At 40.7% G+C, this 20,180-nt stretch overlaps 1 protein-coding gene across 1 annotated transcript in view; it reads left to right on the top strand.

Moving 5' to 3' along the window:
• LOC126474736 (uncharacterized) overlaps nucleotides 1-20,180 on the top strand; it is a 180,806-nt gene that overhangs the window by 126,704 nt on the left and 33,922 nt on the right. Inside the window, exons 11-12 of the mRNA XM_050102215.1 lie at nucleotides 158-290; nucleotides 17,190-17,412. Coding sequence (XP_049958172.1) covers nucleotides 158-290; nucleotides 17,190-17,412 — 356 coding nt within the window. The remainder of the gene's footprint in view (nucleotides 1-157; nucleotides 291-17,189; nucleotides 17,413-20,180) is intronic.

The following is a 20,180-nucleotide window of genomic DNA, read 5'->3' as shown; positions in this document are numbered from 1 at the left end:
GACTTAACACTAAGAAGAAGAAGTAGAAGAAACTGTAGCAGCCCACTATAAATTAACAACTTGATACAGCATTATTAGAAATGTCTTATGAGAATCTTACTGGCTAAAATACCATTGACTTAAATTATCGTACTGGTTAATCTAAAATTTAATACAGGTTTATGGATGGCCTTAACAAACTGCCACCAGAGAATTTGGGTGCAACACTGGAAGCAGCTGTTCGAGAAGCAATGGATGACCCTACTTTCCGCAAAGTAAAAAGACTCAGCTACTCACGAACTGCAGCGGATGTAAGTATATACTTGTAGTTCAGTATGTCATATTTAACATGTAATTTGTTGTGATGTTATCACTCCACAGTATGTGGTGTTTCAAATGGATTAATGAATCAAATAAAATGTCACACATAATATAAATATAAGATTTAATTAATTCTTATACCATACATAGCAGGTTACACTTTCAGATGAGAACAAAGTTTTTTGCAACAGCGTTGTTGTATAAAACATTTTCAGATTTCTTGGCTTATTGATTCGGGGTAAAACCTCAAAGTTTTGGTGGTTGACTATCCAAACTGGTACTGTGGTGGCCTTATGCAGCCCATAGATGTCTTCTAATTGGTCGGTAGTTATGTCTGTGCTGGTGACACCACCACCCTCGCTGTGTCGTAAATAGTGCTACAAATATCTCTGGCTCCTCTCTGCATCGAGAGCTTGCTTCCGTGCACTGCTAAGACTATATCCACCACCAGACTTGAAGGTTTTCTGACACATTCTTATTTCTACAGCCTCTTTAATTATAGAGTACCAGTATGTGGAAGCCTGGAGCAAAACTTTTGTTGCATCAAACAGTATTTTATGTTTGTTTGTGATGCTGTGCTCAGCAATTGCAGATTTCTTCAGTTCTCAATTTTTAATATGCCATTGATGTTCTGCACAGTGGTCAGAAATGGTCGCAATGGACTGACTGATATAATTGTATCTCCACTCACATGGGATGTTGTAAATCACAGGAATCTTGAGGTTGAGACTGTCCTTAACGGGGTATAGCATCTGCCTTATTTTATTAGGAGGTAGGAAAATATATCTGATACCTCGTCTCCCTAGGACTCTGCCTATATTGGTGGATGTGATACTGCAGAAGGAAATGAATGTAATTGGTGGCTCATCACATGAATGTTCATCCTTTCCACATTTCCTTTTCATGGAGAATGTTGACTTAATAACACGTGACCCATCCTTGTTCTTTCAGGACACATACTTCACATGATTAATTCCAGAACCCAAGTGGTTCTTGTCAAAAACAGTTTTTGCTTTGTGTACTGTTGTATTTAAGGCTGCTCTCTTCTGCACTGGATGGTGAAAACTCTGGGCACTAATGTATAAATTGGTGTGCATTGGCTTACAGTACACTGTGTGGTTGAGATGTCCATCCAACTTTCAGTACCAGAACATCTAAAAACAACAGCCTTCCCCCTTTCCCTGACTTGATGGTGAACTGGATGTTTGGGTGCATGCTGTCTGTGTGTTCCAGGAAGTTCTCAGTAGCTTCTACACCGTGTCGTCAACAATAAAATGAATATGGATGAATGGGAGCTGGATTTAATGTTTGTTCCTCAGAATGTTCCATTAAAAAGTTGGTCATTGCTGGAGACAACGGTGAACCCATAGCGATTCCATCTGTCATTTCATAAAATTCTCTGCCGTGCAAGAAGTAGGTGCTCACCATAACATGATGGAACAAATTTTTGTTTGAGGACGAAAATGCTCCGCCAACAGTTTTAATGGCCCCTCCGTATGAACTCTTGTAAATAGTGAGACCATATCCAGCCTGACTAAAATATAGTTTGAGCCAACTCTAATTTGTTTAATTTTCTCCATGAACATCTGAGAGTTATTGATGTGATGTTTGCAGTGGCCAGCTATTGGAATCATCAACTTAGTTAAATATTTGGCCAGCCTGTTGGTAGGAGAACCAATAGCATTAACAATTGGACACAGTGGAATACCTTTCATGTGGACCTTACAGTTGACCTCAATGGAATACATTTCTTGGGGACTTTACATAATCACAACATCCTAGGAGGTTTATGAGCTTATGATCTTAGATTTTTGATGACAGCCTCTGATATGCCAGAATTCTTCAGGAGCTGTATTGTGAGAGATGTGTTCATTAGCGGAACAGCCAGTGCAGAGTCTCTTACAAGGTACTGTCGATGACTTATGACTTCCCATAAGTCAGCTAAGCCAATGAAATCTAACATCAGCAGAGCAGAGAGAGAGAGGCTTCATGCATTGCAGAAAGATGATGATCTTGTGGTACTTCCTGCTGACAAGGAAAATGCCATGGTTGTTCTTAATACCACTGAATATCACTGCAAAGTGGGATCGTTATTGGAAGATAGCACTTACAAATGCCTAAAATGGGAACCAGCTGTGTCATACAGTAGAAAAATGGTGGAGCTCCTGAAGAGTTCTGGTCTACCAGAGGATGTCATAAAAAATCTTACAGCAGAGCATTTTCCTCCTGAAACATTGTTCCAACATGTTATGGTGACCACTGTAATGGTCGCCTAGTCGTTGATACAGCTAATTGCTGTAATCGCGCTATTTCACTCCCATTTACGGAGCTTGTTAGCACTTGATGTTAGGTTGGCGCCATTAAAATGCGTTGTAGAAATCGCTGCTGCTTGCTGCTGTGTCTCGATGCTGATGCTGGCTCTAAATCTGGTTGTCTAGGGTTAAAAACATGAGGTCCCGTGTTTTTTATGTGCTTTTGATGATAAAGAACGAGCGAAACCAACAAATATGTAAACTTCAAATATTTATTACTCTGGTGGCCATCTTAATTCCACTGTCCACCAAAGACCATGACACAACACAAAGTAGTACTTCCATTACATGATCTTTGCATTGTTTATCCACCTCAAACAATAACACACAAACACACTTTACCAGAGTGACATTCCGACTGCCTCCCGACCGTTCTTGCTGCTTGTATTTATAACATTGTCAAAGAACTACTAAAAAGAGATATAGTTTACAAGTCACATGTACATCTGTTATCATAATTTGTGCAGAAAAGTTATTAATTTGCATCGAGTGACATAATTTAACATGTTATTAAAATGACAGACAGATTTGTAGACTTGACAGAATAATTCTTTGTTACAAAAAGGCCGTTTTTTAGAAGTTTGTCAATTGACTTCTCTAATTTGCATAAATAAGTAAGTAACATGAATTATTAAGAATTACATTGGTTTTCGTCTAAAATAGGATTGATTACGTGAATACTGAGTGAAAACACTCCTAGTGAACAAATAGGTTTCACTGGGTGATTTTTATTTAAGGAGATCCAAAATACCTAAGTTGGCTACTATTTTTCGTACTTCATATTAATTATTTAAGATAAACTTAGTGTTTTTACATGATGACATTTGCTGTATCAGTGATCAAGTGATATTAACTTTTGTGTGGGTCAGTTATTCAGTATAATTTAATGGGTTGACTGTTTATGGAGACATGTTGTGCAATCATTGTTAACATACACAATAACTCTTCTATAATCATAAATACTCGTTAAACTGGTTGAATTTGGGGGGTATCACATACTTCATTAAAGTAAAGCCTTTAATATGTTCCGTTACACCACGTACTTCTTGTATGGCAGTAAGTTTTATAAATGATGGACAGAATGGCTATGGATTCTCTGTTGTCTCCAGCAATGCCCAACTTTTTTATGGAAGATTTTGAGGAATGCACATGACATTTGGGTCTCCTTCATCCCTCTTAATATTATTGTTAGGTTGTCAACACATTTATCATCTCACCATATGGTGTAGAAGCTCTTGAGCACTTTCAGGAACACATGAACAGCATGCACCCAAACATCCAGTTCACCATCAAGACACAGAAGGAGGGAAGGCTGCCTTTTTTAAATATTCTGGTAAAATAAAAGTGAGATGAACATCCCAGGCCCTCAGTATACCATAAGAGCCACCAATTGCATTCCTTCCCTTCTGCAGAGCTACATCCAGCAAAATAGGCAGAGTTCGGGAAGGCGAGGTATCAGGTCTGTTTTCCTACATCCTCCCAACTGCTGTGCAGAATGTTGTCATGTTAAAAATGGACAACTGGAGAAATCTGCAGTTGCTGAGGACAGCCTCACAAACAAACATAAAATACTGTTTAACAAAGTTTTGTTCCAGGCTCCCACATACTGGTACTTTGTAATTACAGAGGCTGTAGGAATAAGAATGCGTAAGAAAACCCTCAACTGTGATGGCAGATATAATCTTTGAGGTGCATGGAAGTGAGCTCTTGATGCAGAGAGGAGCAAGAGATATTTGTTGCAGTTTTACATAATGGCAGGGGTGGTGGTACCACCAGCACAGATGGTGGCACCATCTGAAATAGCATAATGTAACTACTGGAAGTGAAACATGGATGATAAATAGTTTAGACAAGAAGAGAATAGAAGCTTTTGAAATGTGGTGCTACAGAAGAATGCTGAAGATTAGATGGGTAGATCACATAACTAATAAGGAGGTATTGAATAGAATTGGGGAGAAGAGGAGTTTGTGGCACAACTTGACTAGAAGAAGGGATTGGTTGGTAGGACATGTTCTGAGGCATCGAGGGATCACCAATTTAGTACTGGAGGGCAGCGTGGAGGGTAAAAATTCTAGAGGGAGACCAAGAGATGAATACACTAAGCAGATTCAGAAGGATGTAGGCTGCAGTAGGTACTGGGAGATGAAGAAGCTTGCACAGGGTAGAGTAGCATGGAGAGCTGCATCAAACCAGTCTATAAAAAAAAAAAAAAAAAAAAAAAAAAAAAAAAAAAAACTACTACTACTGACCAATCAGAAGCCATCTTTGGGGTGTGTAAGGCCATCATAGTAGCAATTTGTCAGTCAGTTGCTCGTGGCAAAGATGATGGTGGATATTGTTGAAACCTCAAGGTTTTATCCTGAACTGATGTGGTAAGAAATCCAAGAATGTTTTTTATTTCACTTTCAGATACTGCAATTATATTACTGATATAATTCTTGTACATATGACCAGAAACAAAAGATGACAATTTTGGTATCAGTGGTAAAGCTTAAAAATAGGCTAAGCAATATTTTCTGTCTTCTAATATATTTGTTCACTGTGAATGACCTATACTGTTTTACATCTCTGTGACATGCATTCAGTGAGATTATTGACACATTCCTGAGAAGACTCACTTGTACTCATGAGAGGTGTTGGCTTAGCTACAACATTGTCACCTGACTGAATTCCATTTGGGAATACATACATTCTGATAGCATTGTAAGTATAACTTGACACATGGACATTGCAGCTGCTGTGAGAAACAGGAATTATCCATGTCTAAAAAATCCCTCCTGAATGGTTTTGGCACCCATTGGCACCGCATCTGCTGTGAGAAACAGGGAGTATCTAAATATACTGGTAGCACTGCCAAAGCCTTTGGTGGTGCTGGCCATGTTGCTGTGTTCAATCAAGGCATCGTGATCTTGAGGCAGATTTGTATGTACTTTGTATCATAAGCCCTCATTTCTAACCTGCACCTCAGGACTAAGAAAAGGCTTCTTACAAAAGATATGGATTTATTCTCTGAGCTTTTGCCATCTTAATGTCTCTTCCTTGACTTCATCAGGGATATGCAGCAAGTGAGTTAGGATTCGAATGGTCAAAGCAGCACTTTAATCTAAAAATCTGTACAAGTTCCCCTGTGTTGTAGTTTATGGGTCAGTGGTTCATGTTATAATATTAACGGTCCTCATCCTTGATGTTCAAGATGCTTATGTATGCCAGCTGTCTTCCTTGTTCTTCTGGTGATCAGCAGTTTAAAGTAATACTCTTGAGCATTATCAGACTGGAAGGGAAACAAAGGTAATGACTTTCACTCACAAACCAGAAAGAATGGCATGAAAATGTTGTTTGTTAAGTTGTTGCATTGTATATGAATATCACAACTTACAGTATCATGTCCCTGTTTCTCTTTTTGACACTAACGTACATCAAGAGCATATCTGCCAATATCTTATTAAAGCATTCTGTAAAGCCATTTGTCTGTGGGTAGTAGGCAGCTTTCATCCCATGACCAGTTGCATTGTGAAGTTATTTCTGACATCAGTCGTGTCCATAACACTATTCCACAATCAGAGATTATTACATGTTGTCCACCTTGTTCCAAAATTATGTTGTCAATGAGAAACGTGGAGCATCAGTAGTTGGTATAGCTTACAAGGTAGTCATTGCACACTGTTATCCATTTATTCATGTTTGTCAATTTGATAAACCTCCCCAAGAGGTCCAGTCCAAACCAGTGGAATTAAGCAACTGCAGGAGGACTTGGTACTAGACATCTTGAGGGTAACTAAGACACATGCTTCTGTAGTTAATATTCCTTTCAGTCTCTTACATAATGTCTGACAAACAGTAGAGATTCACCAATTATATCTGCTTCTGATTTTGTAGGGGGTCTTTCCATGTCTCAGATGACCTAATGTCAGAGCATCATGAAAATACAAGGTATACATAGTTAAAGTTCCGGTTTCAAATTGATGTAGAAACAAAACCACAGCTCAGAATGATGTCAAATTTGAACAGCATGTTATTGATGCAGGGGGAAATATCATGCGGCAAAAGGTGATGAATAGATGATGCTGTAAGCATCAGAATAGGCACACAAGCATATGTCCCCTCATGGGCTCAACATTTGTTTTCTGAGTACTGGCTTAGCAACCTCAGGGTTCCTGAGCTGAGGACTGTTAAGCACCACTAGTCTCCTGTCACTATAAACTCTGGGCATGCTTCAACGATCACTGCATGGTGCGGCAGTGGAATGTTGTGTGTCACAGGGAATGGGGATCTTGGCTTGACTGCCCGGATTGTGAAGATGATGAAAACCTCTATAAAAATGCCTCAATCTCAAGGCGTGCTGCACACTGATGAGATACATGGCTGTTGAGGTGGAACAGTTGTTAGCAAGGAACCTCTGGGAAACCTGCCACATGTCAGTTGTATAAGGCTAACCTAGGCACATGGGGATCTGTTTAGGTGCACTTTCAGATCCCTAGCTGCTCGTGGGACTGAGATTGATTCTTTGAAATCTTCTGTTCCTCCTCCCAGCAGAAAGAGTGAGCTGCTGGTTGATACCAACACCAAATCGAACAAGAGGGCTTGTGTAACCAGTCCTCCAGACTTGGAATCTATGCAGACTCTGTCAGTATTGAGTAACAGAATGCATGCTGGTGCCAGAATGTGTTTCTTATAACAAAATGGAAAGAAGGGAGCTTACCGAGAAAGTTTCATCTTTTTACATACAAAAAGGGTTAGAGGGAATCAATGGAAGCTTAAAATCAGTCAAGGGCTTGTGAAATGGGACCCTGTTGGTAGAAACATCCAATTCACAACCAGTCAAGAGCATCCAGAAAGATCAGTGCCACGGGGAGGACACAATAGAAAGTGAAATGCGCAACACCTTGAACTATAGCAAAGGTGTTGTGACTTGCAGGAATCTGATTGATGTTCTTCGAGAAGAACTGAGAGCTGATTGGTCCCAGGAAGGTGTCGTTGATGTACGGAATATAATGAAATGGGTGGATGGCGATCTCATGAAATTGGACTCATTTACACTGACTTTCTGCAGCACAAAACTTCCCGGTCACATTAAGGAGGGTTTCCTCTGCCTCTGCGTGCAGCCTTATTTGTCTTACCCAGTGTGCTGTTTTACGTGCAAGTGCTTTGGGCACTCCACCTCTGGTTGTATGGGGGCAGCCACTTGTGACAAATGTGGTAAGGCCACCCATGAAGGTGTTGGTTGTGCATCTCCTCCAAAGTGTGTAAATTGCTCTGGCGATCGCCCTGTCTGGAGTAGGGACTGAAATGTCTTCTTTGAAGAAAGGAAGACACAGGAAATTAAAACAACTAGACATATTTCATGTGAAGAGGTAAAAAAGATCTATAACACCATGCAGCCTCCAACATTTGCTACCTCCTTTGCATCCACTCTTAACCAGTTCCAAAGAACGATGCTGCTACCCAAACAGAGTTTCCTAGTGTCAGCGCTAGCACCTGCATTTGCCAGTGCACTTTTTCTACTGCAATTCCTTCACATCCCACTCCCAAAACAACAGACAAGTCTGTTGTCGCTAATGTTGTGGAGCTCCCTGCACCTCCAAAGGTTCAGTCTGGTACACTGTCCAGTGGTGGCACTACCATTGCTGCAGTTTTGAAGTCTACCCAGGGCAAAAAATCAAAGGAAAAGCATCCACCACTGACAGAGTCTGGAAGTAAACAGTCCAACAATGTGGACATCTTACTGTATGATGTCTCTCTTGACTCTTCCCTAGAATTAATGGAGCTTGATGTCGCACTGCGGAAATTATCTCACCCCACGACTGAGCCTCTGCCTATTACTTGCTCCCCTCACTGGTGTAAAGACAGGGTGAAAGTGTAACCCCCATGATAGATGGCTTCCATGTCACAGTGGGACATTAATAAGTTCAGGATAGGTGGAGGAACTGAAACTCCTAGGAGAGGAAGGCCATCTGTTCCTGTGTTTACAAGAAACACATTTTAAAGTCACTGACTCCCCTGTACTACATGGCTATACCCTTCACTGAAAGGATGACCTGACTGGGGACAGAGCCAAGGGAGGTTTTGCTGTGTTTGTCAGTAACATGCATCACTCCTCTGCTCTCTCCCTCGCTACTGACCTCCAAGCAGTTCATATTCGAAGTTCATATTATCGACTCTGAGATTGCAATAACAGAAGAACAGGAAATGAGTAGCCATCGGGTGTACCCTGGGCAATGTCAGAAGACGCTACAAAGCGCACTGATGGCAGATCCTTTCACACCTGGTCTCCATTCAGATGGCCTGCATTCTGACCGGTCTTTCTCAGAACCATTTGTTTTTATTTCCATAAACATTGAGGAATTTTCCTTAGAGAAAGAAGCTTTAGTAGCAAATTTATGCCAAAAATATACATGTGACAGTCTGTTAGTCCAGGAAACACTCAGGGTAAGTACTAAAAACAGTCCAAGAATTGCCGTTATGGAATTAATACTGGAAAGGCCTCATGACAAATGCAGCAATGCCACCTTTGCCAGACCTTATGTGAATATCACATAAGCCCCACTGACTGAAGACAACAACTTCAAGCTCCTCACAGTGATGTGTAACATCGATCTACAAACCACCCGATTCCAATTTTAGCATTAAAACACCAGCCAACTTCAATGATTAGGATGTGAACTTTGTCATAGGTGATTTCAGTTGCAGAAGCACATCACTGGGACACCCAGATACCGACACAAATGGAATAAGTCTAGAAACATGGGCTGAGGCTTATGACCTACATCTGATCCATGATCCGATGCTCCCACCTTCTTTTAACAGTGGCAGTTAGAAAAGAGGGTACAACCCAGACAACATCTTTGTTTCTTCAAAGGTAGCTGTACAATGTATGAAGACTGTAGGAGAGCCCATCCCCCAGTACCCAACATAGACCTGTCATATGCACTGTGAATCCTGTAGTCGCACCTGAAGAGGTACCATTCAAGAGGAGGTTTAACTTCAAGAAGGCTGACAGGCAGAAGTTCAGTGAAAAACTTGACTCAGAAGTGATAAACATTCCACCACAACCTGAAATGTGTGAAACCATCATCAAATGCATCCAACAAGTTTAGACAAAAACTACTCTGAGAGGATGCAGAACTCTGTATGTTCCAGGCATGTCCAGTGATGACAAACTGTTGTTAGGAAGATACCAAACTCTCTATGAAGAGGATCCATTTGCAGAAGAAACGATCCAAGCTGGTGAAATGTTGCTGAAAGCCATTTCAGCAACTCGCAAGGCCAAGTGGAGTAACCTGCTTAAAAACCTGAGTGGCAACCCTGTAAAATCACAAGTCAATTTTAAGAGTGTGACTCCTGATAAAGTGGCAACCTAGCTCCTGGAGAATGGCAAAATAAAAGGAAGGACGGCCAAAGAAGCTCTTCAGTGCATCCCCTTAACAGAGCATTATTTTCTAAGGGGTCCCTTCACCATGGCTGAACTCAAAGCTGCCATCTCCAGCTTGAAGATGCATAAGGCTGCAGGTGTCGATGACCCTAGAGTTGAACAAATCAAGAACTTCAACTGTAAAATGATGGAGTGGCTACTAAGCCTAATGAGCACACGTGTCGCCATGCTACACACCCCCAAAATGTGGCAGAAGTCTTGAGTCATTGCAATACTTAAGCCTGGGAAGGAACCAAACAATCCAAAAAATTTTCGACCTATCTTCCTTTTATGCCACACCTTCAAGATATTAGAATGGCTGCTACTTAACCAAATCAGTGCCACCCTCAAAGTGAAGTTTATCCCACACCAAGCAGGCTTTTGTGCTGGCAGATCAGGCTGCAGTCAGATCTTGAATCTAACCCAGCACATCCAGGATGGTTTTGAGCGTGGTGAGTTTACTGGTGTTGCTTTTATTGATATAACAGCTGCATAAGACACTGTGAACCATAGGAAACTGTTAAAAAAAGTGTATGACCTTACTAAGGACTGCCAACTAACATCTGTTCCTTCAGAACAGAAGATTCCAAGTTTCATTACAGGGTAAGAGGAGTAGATGGTGAACGCAGAAGAATGGTCTCCTCCAAGGCTGTGTGCTTGCTCCAGCACTGTACAATATCCACACAAATGATCAGCCAATACCAGCAAGTACTAGGCTCTTTATCTATGCTGATGACACAGCAGTAGCTGTTTGGGGACAAACCTTTGGCACCATCCTAAATTTTAGAGATTCAGTGCGTTTTCTGGGCCTCATTTTTAATTCCAAATTGTCATGGTTGCCACACCAGAGAGACCTGAATGCCAGTACCCTGAGAGCACTGAATATCTTAAAGTGCCTTAGCCACACGTCTTGGGGAGCTGACAGGGTACATCTCCTCCAGTTTTATAGGGCTTTAATGCATTCCTGGCTGGACTAAAGGTGCATGGTGTATGGATCAACAAGGCCTTCCTATTTGAAGATCATTGACACTGTCCACCATGAGGGGCTCCGGGTGCCACAGGTGCTTATTGAACCAGACCGAAATTCAGCCTCTGCAGCCTCTCTGATGAGGCCAAGGAACTGCCACTTACCATCCAGTGTAAGCTGTTCCTGCTGTGCTAGGCATGTACGTTCCTCACAGCTCCGACTTCACCCACACACCATACTGTTGCTCATCCACCTCTAGAATGTCTTTTTTGCTACCCTCATTGAGCCACAATGCCGATTGGCATCTGTGTGCAATGTGTGCTGGCTCCTTAGAGTGGAGCCAGTATGGCAGTATGTCTGTCACCCTGATTACTGAAAAGACCCAGAATGATTTTAGATTTGGTGCGGTACAAGAGAGATTGTACTCCTGCTTTCATTTTTAATGCAATATTCTCTGAAATTTTATCTGAGCACCACAACTATGTAGGTGTTTTTAGGGATGGGTCGAAACAGCGGGATTCTGTTGGTTGCTCTGTTGTTCTCAAGGTCCGACTGCCTCAGGTATTTACTGTCTTTGATGCAGAATTGTCTGCAATATTTCAGGCACTGGAGCAGATGAAACATTCTTCCAATGCTAAATTTCTTGTGTGTTCCGATTCTCTAAGTGCCCTTCACTCACTGAATTGTTTGTACCCAGCAGATAAAGTAGTCCAGACCATCCAGGATGCCCTCCTCCAACTATAATGACAGGGGAAGGAGGTGGCTTGCTGCTGGGTACCAGGGCACATCGGCATTGCCGGGAACAAAAGGGCAGATCTAGCAGCCAAGGAGGCATGTCTTGATCCTCAGATATTTCCTGCATGCTATCATCTCACTGTTGATATCAAGGGTCTTGCGTCAGTGGGAGGATGAGTTGTTGGAAGTTAGCAACAATAAGCTTTGTTTAGTAAAGCCCACAACATGGTTATGGCGTACATCATAGACTGGACAAGGCTCTCCTCACATGTCTTTGCATAGGCCACAGCCCTATGATGCATGGCTTCTTGCTCCAGCGAGAGGACCGTCCAATGTGTGGTGCTTCTGTTGTACAGATCACTGTGTACCACATTTTATTGGACTGCATTTTATTTTCTGACAGCAGGCTGCAGGTGATTTGTCAATGGACCTGCAATCTCTTTTAGGTAATAATCAAGTGAATGTGGTTAGAGATTTAAAGTTTTGTGAATTGTCCAACATTTTTACCAAGATTTTAAGGAGAAGGTTTTAATTTGTTTACAGGGTGACTGGCTCACCCATATTTTACGTAAGTGGCCAGATGGTGACAATTTCCTGTGGCATCTTTTTAGCTCCTTTCTCATTTTACGTATGTTTTTGTCTCTTGTATAGCATCTACAGTCTTTTCCTGCTGTCTTTGCATGTATGACCACATTTTACTAATTTTTTCCACATTTGTTTCTTTTAATGTGTTAGGGCACTGATAACCTTGGCATTGAGTGCCCGTAAGCACCAAAAACACACATATTATGCACTAGCAGATGTGTGGCAGGCTGTCGTTCCTCAGTTTGGTTCTGATATATCCAACTTGATTGTCTCCAAGAAGGATCATGTGCTGCTGGTAAAGTTCTTTCACAATGATGTTGAGTGTCTGCCAGCAGCCCTGCAGTAGTTCTGGACACTCAAGGGCATGAAAAATGGTGTTGGTCCGATGTCTGCTAAGGGTCTGGAGAAAATGGTTACAAAATTCAAAAAGAAAGATTCCTTTGAAGTGCATTGTAGCAGAGGGGGAAAAGCAGTTGATCTGATGCCTGTCAATGATGTGGCCACATCATTGCAGGAGGTGTCAAACGGTGGTGTGCAAACATACAGTGCACAGGAAATTACTCAAATGTTGGTCATGCCTGTAATCAGGGGCATAAAATCCAACAAAGCATCCTGCATTGCAATCCATATAAAATCACCCATGTTCAGGAGCTGCTTCCTGCTGACCTGCCAGCAAGACAAATGTTGACTCTGGAGTACCTTGCTCACATGGAAATAGGCAGTGAATGGCCATGGAGCATTCTGTAGACAGATTAAGCTGATTTCCATCTTTTAGGACATGTCAGTATGCAGAGTTGCAGACTACGGGCAACAGTAATCTACACACACACATCAGTCAGTACTAATTCATTCTACAAAGCTGACAGCAGTTGACAGCATTGTTTATCATAGGGCTGTATTTTTTGGAGGAGATGAATCCCGTCAGTTCTTTTATCTGTACAATCACTGGTAAATACTGTGAGAATCTTTTGCACACCAACATCATTCCAACACCTCAACAGCATGGATGAGTGAGAAAGTCATTTTTATGCAAGGTGACACATTGCACAGCCAGTGAACTGGATGCTGCAGAGGCATTTAGGAAATACTGGAGTTGTTAGCTATCATTTCCCTACAGCCTTGCCATCATATCACCTGATCTTAATCTGTCGACTTCTGACTGTGCGGTCATCCAAAAAATGCGTTCAGAGCTCCAGCTACAAACTGATGGCACACATGTACTATGCATTCTGAATGTGACCCCCCGAGACACTATGATCTGTTGCTGAACGTGCTGTTTCTCAATTTCAACTTGTGGTAGAAAACAGTGTAAAGCGTATTGAACATGCTTTGTGCCAGTCTCACAACAATAGAAATCGGTGTTATTTTGCTTTTTATGTGGTTTTTAGCCTCGGGACTATTAAAAACTGATCTTTCCATCCAAAGTGCTACTATCGTGATTTGATGGAAGATCTTACCTAACTAACAGTGCTACAACTGTTGAGTGCCAAATTTGTGCAGACATGCACAATGAACAGTGCAACTCAAATCATCTTGCATATCATATTGCAATTCACTTATCATTTGCAGCCAACCCATTTAGGTTAAGACGCTTACAGCACCATCTATTGGTAAAATTTTCCTTAAATTTTTTTTCCTGCCTGTGAAGTTTCTCTGTGCATCAATAAATAATATGCTGGTCAAATGTGACGTCATTATGAGCAGTGGTTCTAGTTTGTATGGTGTTCTGAAACTGGAACTTAAGTTATGGACCCCTGTACTTCTATGTGGCTGACTGTAAATGAGCTGGGATAATGAAAAATCCTTTCAATTTTATTGGATTGTAATGTCTTTTATACACTGTTTCATATATCAGTCTGAATTCTGTTTTGACTACTTCTTCCTCCTCTAAGATCTTTGTGGTCCATCACTAATACTGGATTTTATATTTATTATGCTGCAGTGCTCATTAATGCAGTGATGACTTAGATATCAACAGCACAGTAATGTTACTCCAGTTGATTCTGTAAAAGGCAGTTCATATCCTTGTGCATACATATACTATTCTGTGTTTTTGTTGATTACTGTGACCATGTTCCTGAAACTTCAGTGCCCATGTGAGGAGCATCCTCAGGCTTGTCAGCCAGCTTAAAGAATGGTGGTTAGTCACAATAGTGAACAGTCTCCCATATAAATGAGGTCAGGACTTATAGGTAGACACTCTTCCTCAGCCTAGAATAACTATTATTGGACTTGGAAGCTATTCTGGATGTGTAAACAATCACTCTCTCAGCTGTTTCCATAGCAATTAGTATCGCTGTATTATTCTGTCTTTATATCCTCTTCAAGTGCAGAGGAGTCAGAAAATCTGCTACAGTTCCTACTTTTTCTGCATCAGAACAGACTGTTACTGTTAACTAGGTGCTAATTCCTGGGAAGTAAAGAAGCACTTTCTTGGTTTCAGGTGAGGTCTTGCATAGTGGACACACTTCAGCATAGCAGACAAATTGCTCAGATGCTCTTTATATGTCTTTGAGAAAACCACAGTGTCATCTAGATAGTCAGATTTTGAATAGACTATCCATCATGCATTCAGAGGTGGCTGGAGCATTGCATAGACCAAATGGCATAACTTGGAACACATAGGGCCATCAGGTAATATGAAAGCAATCTTTTCCCAGTCAGCCTCATCAACTTTGATCTGCCAGTGGCTAGTCTGCATTTCCATAGTTGAGAAGCACTTCGCTCACTTAAGGCAATCCAAAGTGTCATCAGTTTGTGGCAATAGGTGTACATTTGTTTTGATGATTTCATTCATCCATCAGGAACTGACTTAAAAACGCTTGTATTTTTTCATTGTGTGTATGTCGTGTTAGTGATATGAGGTACTAACAGTCTTTCATGACTGCCATCTTTCTGATTCACTAGGACCACAGGAGAAATCCAATGATATTCTGATGACTAAATAATGTTGTCTTGCATGTTTTCTCCACATCCCGTTGAATTATTCTTCATTCAGCTGTAGACACTCTATATGGCCACTGACTGATGGAGGGATGATACCCGATGTTGATATGGTGTTTCACATTGAGTTGTGTGTTTTGCTGTAATGGACTTGAATCCACCTGTAAATCAATGGGGTGTAGCTAACACTTAACGAGAGTCACATTTTGATCAAACTGGGATCTATTGGATGCTCAATAATTCAGCAGTTGTTAAAGGTGCCCATCTGTAGAGACACATACTTTAGCACACTATGTCCAGGATTCTGCCAAGTGTGCCAGCCCTGGACAGAATCCACCTGGAAGACTAACAGCGATGGCTGGTGTGTCAGCCTGCTGGAATGTAATTTTCAGGTGGTTTCTCACATTCAGCTAGGTGAATACTGGGCTGGTAGACATGTCCCACTTCACTTACACAATTCATAAACTTTTAGAACATGGGATAACACTAGACAGACAGATATCATACACAAATTCATCCCAGGGGGGAATGTGGAGACAGGAAAGGCATCCAGCCACCCTCTAACACTAACAGTGCAAACTCATTTAATTAACTTGCCGACCCTGTGGAGGTACAGGATAAAGGCCAGGGCAGCATCATGTTTCTTCATCAATCCCAATGATCTGTCTTTTCCGGGATGTTCCCACTGTCCCTATCTATAGGGAGGAATTCAGGTTGTTCATAGCAGGTAGTTAATCGGAGCTGTGCTTGTCCATCTTCAGTTGTTATGATTGTTGTTGGTATATAATTTCTTCTGTGAGGCTGAGTAACTTTTTGCATTAAATTAGAGTTTCACAATTTAACTGAGTGTCTACCCACTGACTCCTTGACAGTGGAGTATTAGTGTCTTCAGTGATAGATAATTGCACAAACAAAACTTTTGCTGTGTGAATTTGTTGGAGTAGTTTCATCAATCTTAGATTCCAATCTTCCATAGTCTGTGACTGCTTGTGATGCCTGCAAGAACACCCATACAAGGATAACATTATAATAGCATTCTGGTAAAACTACAAATTTGAAGAGCTGTGTACTATAACTGATAGTTATTGTCACAACATAGTCTCCTGTCATCTGGATGTAATTTATGTTGGCATTCTTCAGCAAAATGATTTTTGAATCATGAAATGTAAACTTCTTTAGATGGCGACAGTAGGGATTCAGTACTGCAAAAAGTGTCACCTCAGAATTCGCTAATGTCTGGAAAGTTAGTTGTCATTGAAGGTGATTTCCCAACATCTTGGCAACTGTTGCCCATGAAAAATGTCTGCACTTGGATACCTAGTGTAGTTTTCATGATATTGAAAATTTAGCAAGATACTGGAAACTATGATGCAGTAGGGAACAACTGTGGCTTGTTGGAGAATGACATTGACCAGGCTCTGGCAATGGGCTTAGTTCTGTAGGTCAGCTGTAATCATCTGCAGTTATCTGGTGAGCAAAGATTTGACCTGTTGTTGTGTTATTGTCACTGAACTTTTTCTTCTTCTTCTTTCTTTCTTTTTATCTTTCTTTCTTTAGTGTGACATATGACACGTCCAGGGTGTCCTTGACGGAATCATGGTGTGTGTCATGATCCATCTTCCTGATTATTAGAGCTGTTTTGAGACATTAACAAGAAGTAGACATTGTTAGCTCACCTACCATACCTTCATTTTTCTTTAGAGCATGTAAACACAAACATACACACTCATTTGTGTTGTCCAGTTACTGCAACCAGACATTTGATTTATGTCCGTTTCAACCTCTCAGTGCTTCCCCTGTGTCCATAGTAATTATCTTTACTGAACTCCTTGTTTGTATTACAGACATATATTTTTGAGTATTGTATTAAATCCAGACTTGTCATATTGTGTGAGTGAATTAATTTAGAAGACTGTATCAAGTTTTTCTGTTCTTCCAGCAAGTTACTCATTCGCTTGGGATAGGCAGTACCAACAAACGTCGCAGTCATGTAAGTGGAGATCCAGAAACACCATTCAGTGACCCTGCTACACTGGACCAGCTCATTCAAACACTTGTGGGCCAGCAGAAAGCTGCACAGGGTCGGACCAGTCGAGGACATTCAATGCAGCAGTCTGTGAGACGAGGGTCTCATTCCAGTCATGATTTGCAAAGTCCACCAGGTTAGTTAAGCAAATGTTTAGTCCATATTCATATTTTTATATGCATGATGAACATATTGTTGTTTATTTTTATGAAAGAACTATATTTGGAGGTAACACTATAATGAAGCTAGTTATGACAATTTAAAATCATTTCTGAGTAGTATGTAACATGTTTCTGTCTGTAGCAACTTTAATACTGACAAGTCTTGATTCCACAAGGCACTGGAAACATTGGGAAATCATGAGACCCCATTACTGTTCAACAATTTATGAATATTGGCTAGATCTGGGACTGTGTTGGAGCATCTCACTTTATCTCCCCCAGTAACCATTTATTTTCTCCAGATCATGCTGTGCTTTCTTTCCTTATCAAGAAGTTACTAATAGTTTATGTTCAGCAGAAAAATTGTGTGATGTTTGTGTGAAAGCTAAGCTAACAAGAAAGCCATTTTCTACTCTGTGACAAAGAGTAACAGGACCACTTGAAATAATACATGCCGATATCTGTGCAGAGATAGATCCCCCAATGTTTAATGGGTACAGGTATTACATGGCAGCATTAGATTTCACTTATTTTTGTGACTTATTTGTTAACAAGATTGCAGGATTTATGATAAAATATGTGTTAGAAGGGGACTAATGACTTCAGCAGTTGAGTCCCATAGTGCTCAGAGCCATATGTGTTAGAAAGTGAAAAAACAGTTCATTGTGAAAGTATCAAAACTAAAATGTGATACTGAAGGTGAATATACCAGTCATGAGTTTAAGGATTGGTACAACTGAAAAGGAATTGTGCTAGACTGTAGCATTCCTTATAGTACTCAAACCACTGGGAAAGCAAAGAGACTAAATCTGACAAAATGAACAAAGCAAGAGGTTTGATCTTCGATAATAAGCTGAAGAGGGAGCTATGTGGAGAAGCAGTACTCACAGCTACAAATTTAATCAATGGGTGCCCAACGTTCAAAGTGCAGCACCAACAGAAACGTGGTTTCATAGAAGACCAGATCTGTCATGACTTCATTCTTTTGAAACACTATTTTTTCCCAAAATCTAGATGAAAGAAGAAATTCAACCATTTTTGTTGCTTGTGCTCCATGTAGCTACAGACTGGTGCAGAAAGAAGAAATACAGTTGTGTCAAGAGATATCAAATTTGAGCTGAAAGTGCCAAAGAAACTGTACAGAAGTATCTCATTACTGGTGAATATAATGTAATTGGGCGGATAAAAAATCTAAGCGGCAGCAGGAGAAGACACATACAAAGAGTATTAAAGTTTGCAAGCTTTTGGAACAGGTGGCTCCTCTTTGTGGCAGAAGGGTTCAAGGGGAAGGAAGAGGGATGACGAAAAATAACAGGTGACAGAAAAGGACTGGTGAGCTTTAAAAAAAGGGGTAGATTTTGGAAAAGTTGCTCTGAACCCTCAGTCAGGGGAGACTTACCATCTAGTAAGCATCCCCTGACCCGGGGCTCCGGGCTACTTTTCTGAACTCTGTCCATTTCCTAAACCTCATTAGGCCTTTTCTGTCACTCCTCTTCCTTCCCATTCAACCCTTCTGTCAGAAAAAGGAGCCATTGGCACCAAATGCCTTCAAATTTTAATACTTTTTATAAGTGTGTTCTCCAGCCACTGCTTTGTGAGTTGACTTTTTATGTATTCAATTGCACTACACTATATTTTCAAAAATTGATTATTTTTATTATCAGTGAAGTAGCAAATGACACTAACAATCAAGTAAAAGAAATTCAAGATCAAGGAAATGGAGGAGAAGAAAATCAAGAAGGCAGAAAGTGCATTGAAGAAAGAAGATACTACAATTTTAGGTATAGAGCCAAATGAGTGCCTGGAGACAGTGTCTATTTGTGTGTGACTTGTGCTTGTCTGAATATGTGGATATTTTCTGCTTTGTCAGAAGGACTTTGCCTGATAGTGTAACATTTTACCAGTCTTTCTCATTGTGTCTGTCTGTGACTTAATGCCTTCTCTATGCAGTGAGTACCAATCTATTCCTTTCATACACCTACATCTACATACATACTCCACAAGCCGTCGTATTGTGTCTGGAGAGTTTACTGATCTCATACAGGTATGATTTTATGTTCATTGACTGAAGCACATAGTGGAAATTTGTACCAAGGCCAGTAATCGAACCCAGGGGCAGCAGTGAGGGAGCCATGCCAGGGTAATCTGTGGAGTGAACCCCTGTGCCAAGGCGGCTTAGTGGCTATTGCGCCTGCCTCATAAGCAGGAGAGCCAGGTTTGATTGCAGCCTTTGTACAAATTTTCATTCACCAATTCAGTCAATATACATAAAACCATATCTGTATGAGACCAGTAATGTCTCTGAAATTGTCTCATTTCATTTGTAAATTAAATGATTCTAGACCATGTCTGAAAAATGCTGTAGTCTTCATTTTATCTAATTCACCGAAGCTGTATACGTCTGCGCTTGTTTTTGTATCCATTTATATCTTTATGTGTATTGATGGCACAACAGCTTCTTGACCACTCTTTGTGAGCATCCTGAGAGAAATCAGGCATGTTTACCATCAATAAATCTAATATGGTACTTTTTGTCATGGCTGGATTTTCACACTTCATCTTCCAGGTAATTTTTTGAGTAAAAGTTGTGATAGTTTTACATGAAGTTTTCTTGTATCTACCATTTGTGATATTGTAATTTTACAATCTACTGTAAGGTGTTAAAAACATCTGTAATGACACGGTGATCAGTCCTTTAATTGCAATCACCTGGCAGACATTTTGTGCCCTGCCCACAGCCAGC

This window comes from Schistocerca serialis, chromosome 4, assembly GCF_023864345.2.
Source record: "Schistocerca serialis cubense isolate TAMUIC-IGC-003099 chromosome 4, iqSchSeri2.2, whole genome shotgun sequence".
NCBI lineage: Eukaryota > Metazoa > Arthropoda > Insecta > Orthoptera > Acrididae > Schistocerca > Schistocerca serialis.
This window is presented reverse-complemented; position numbering and strand designations above follow the sequence as displayed.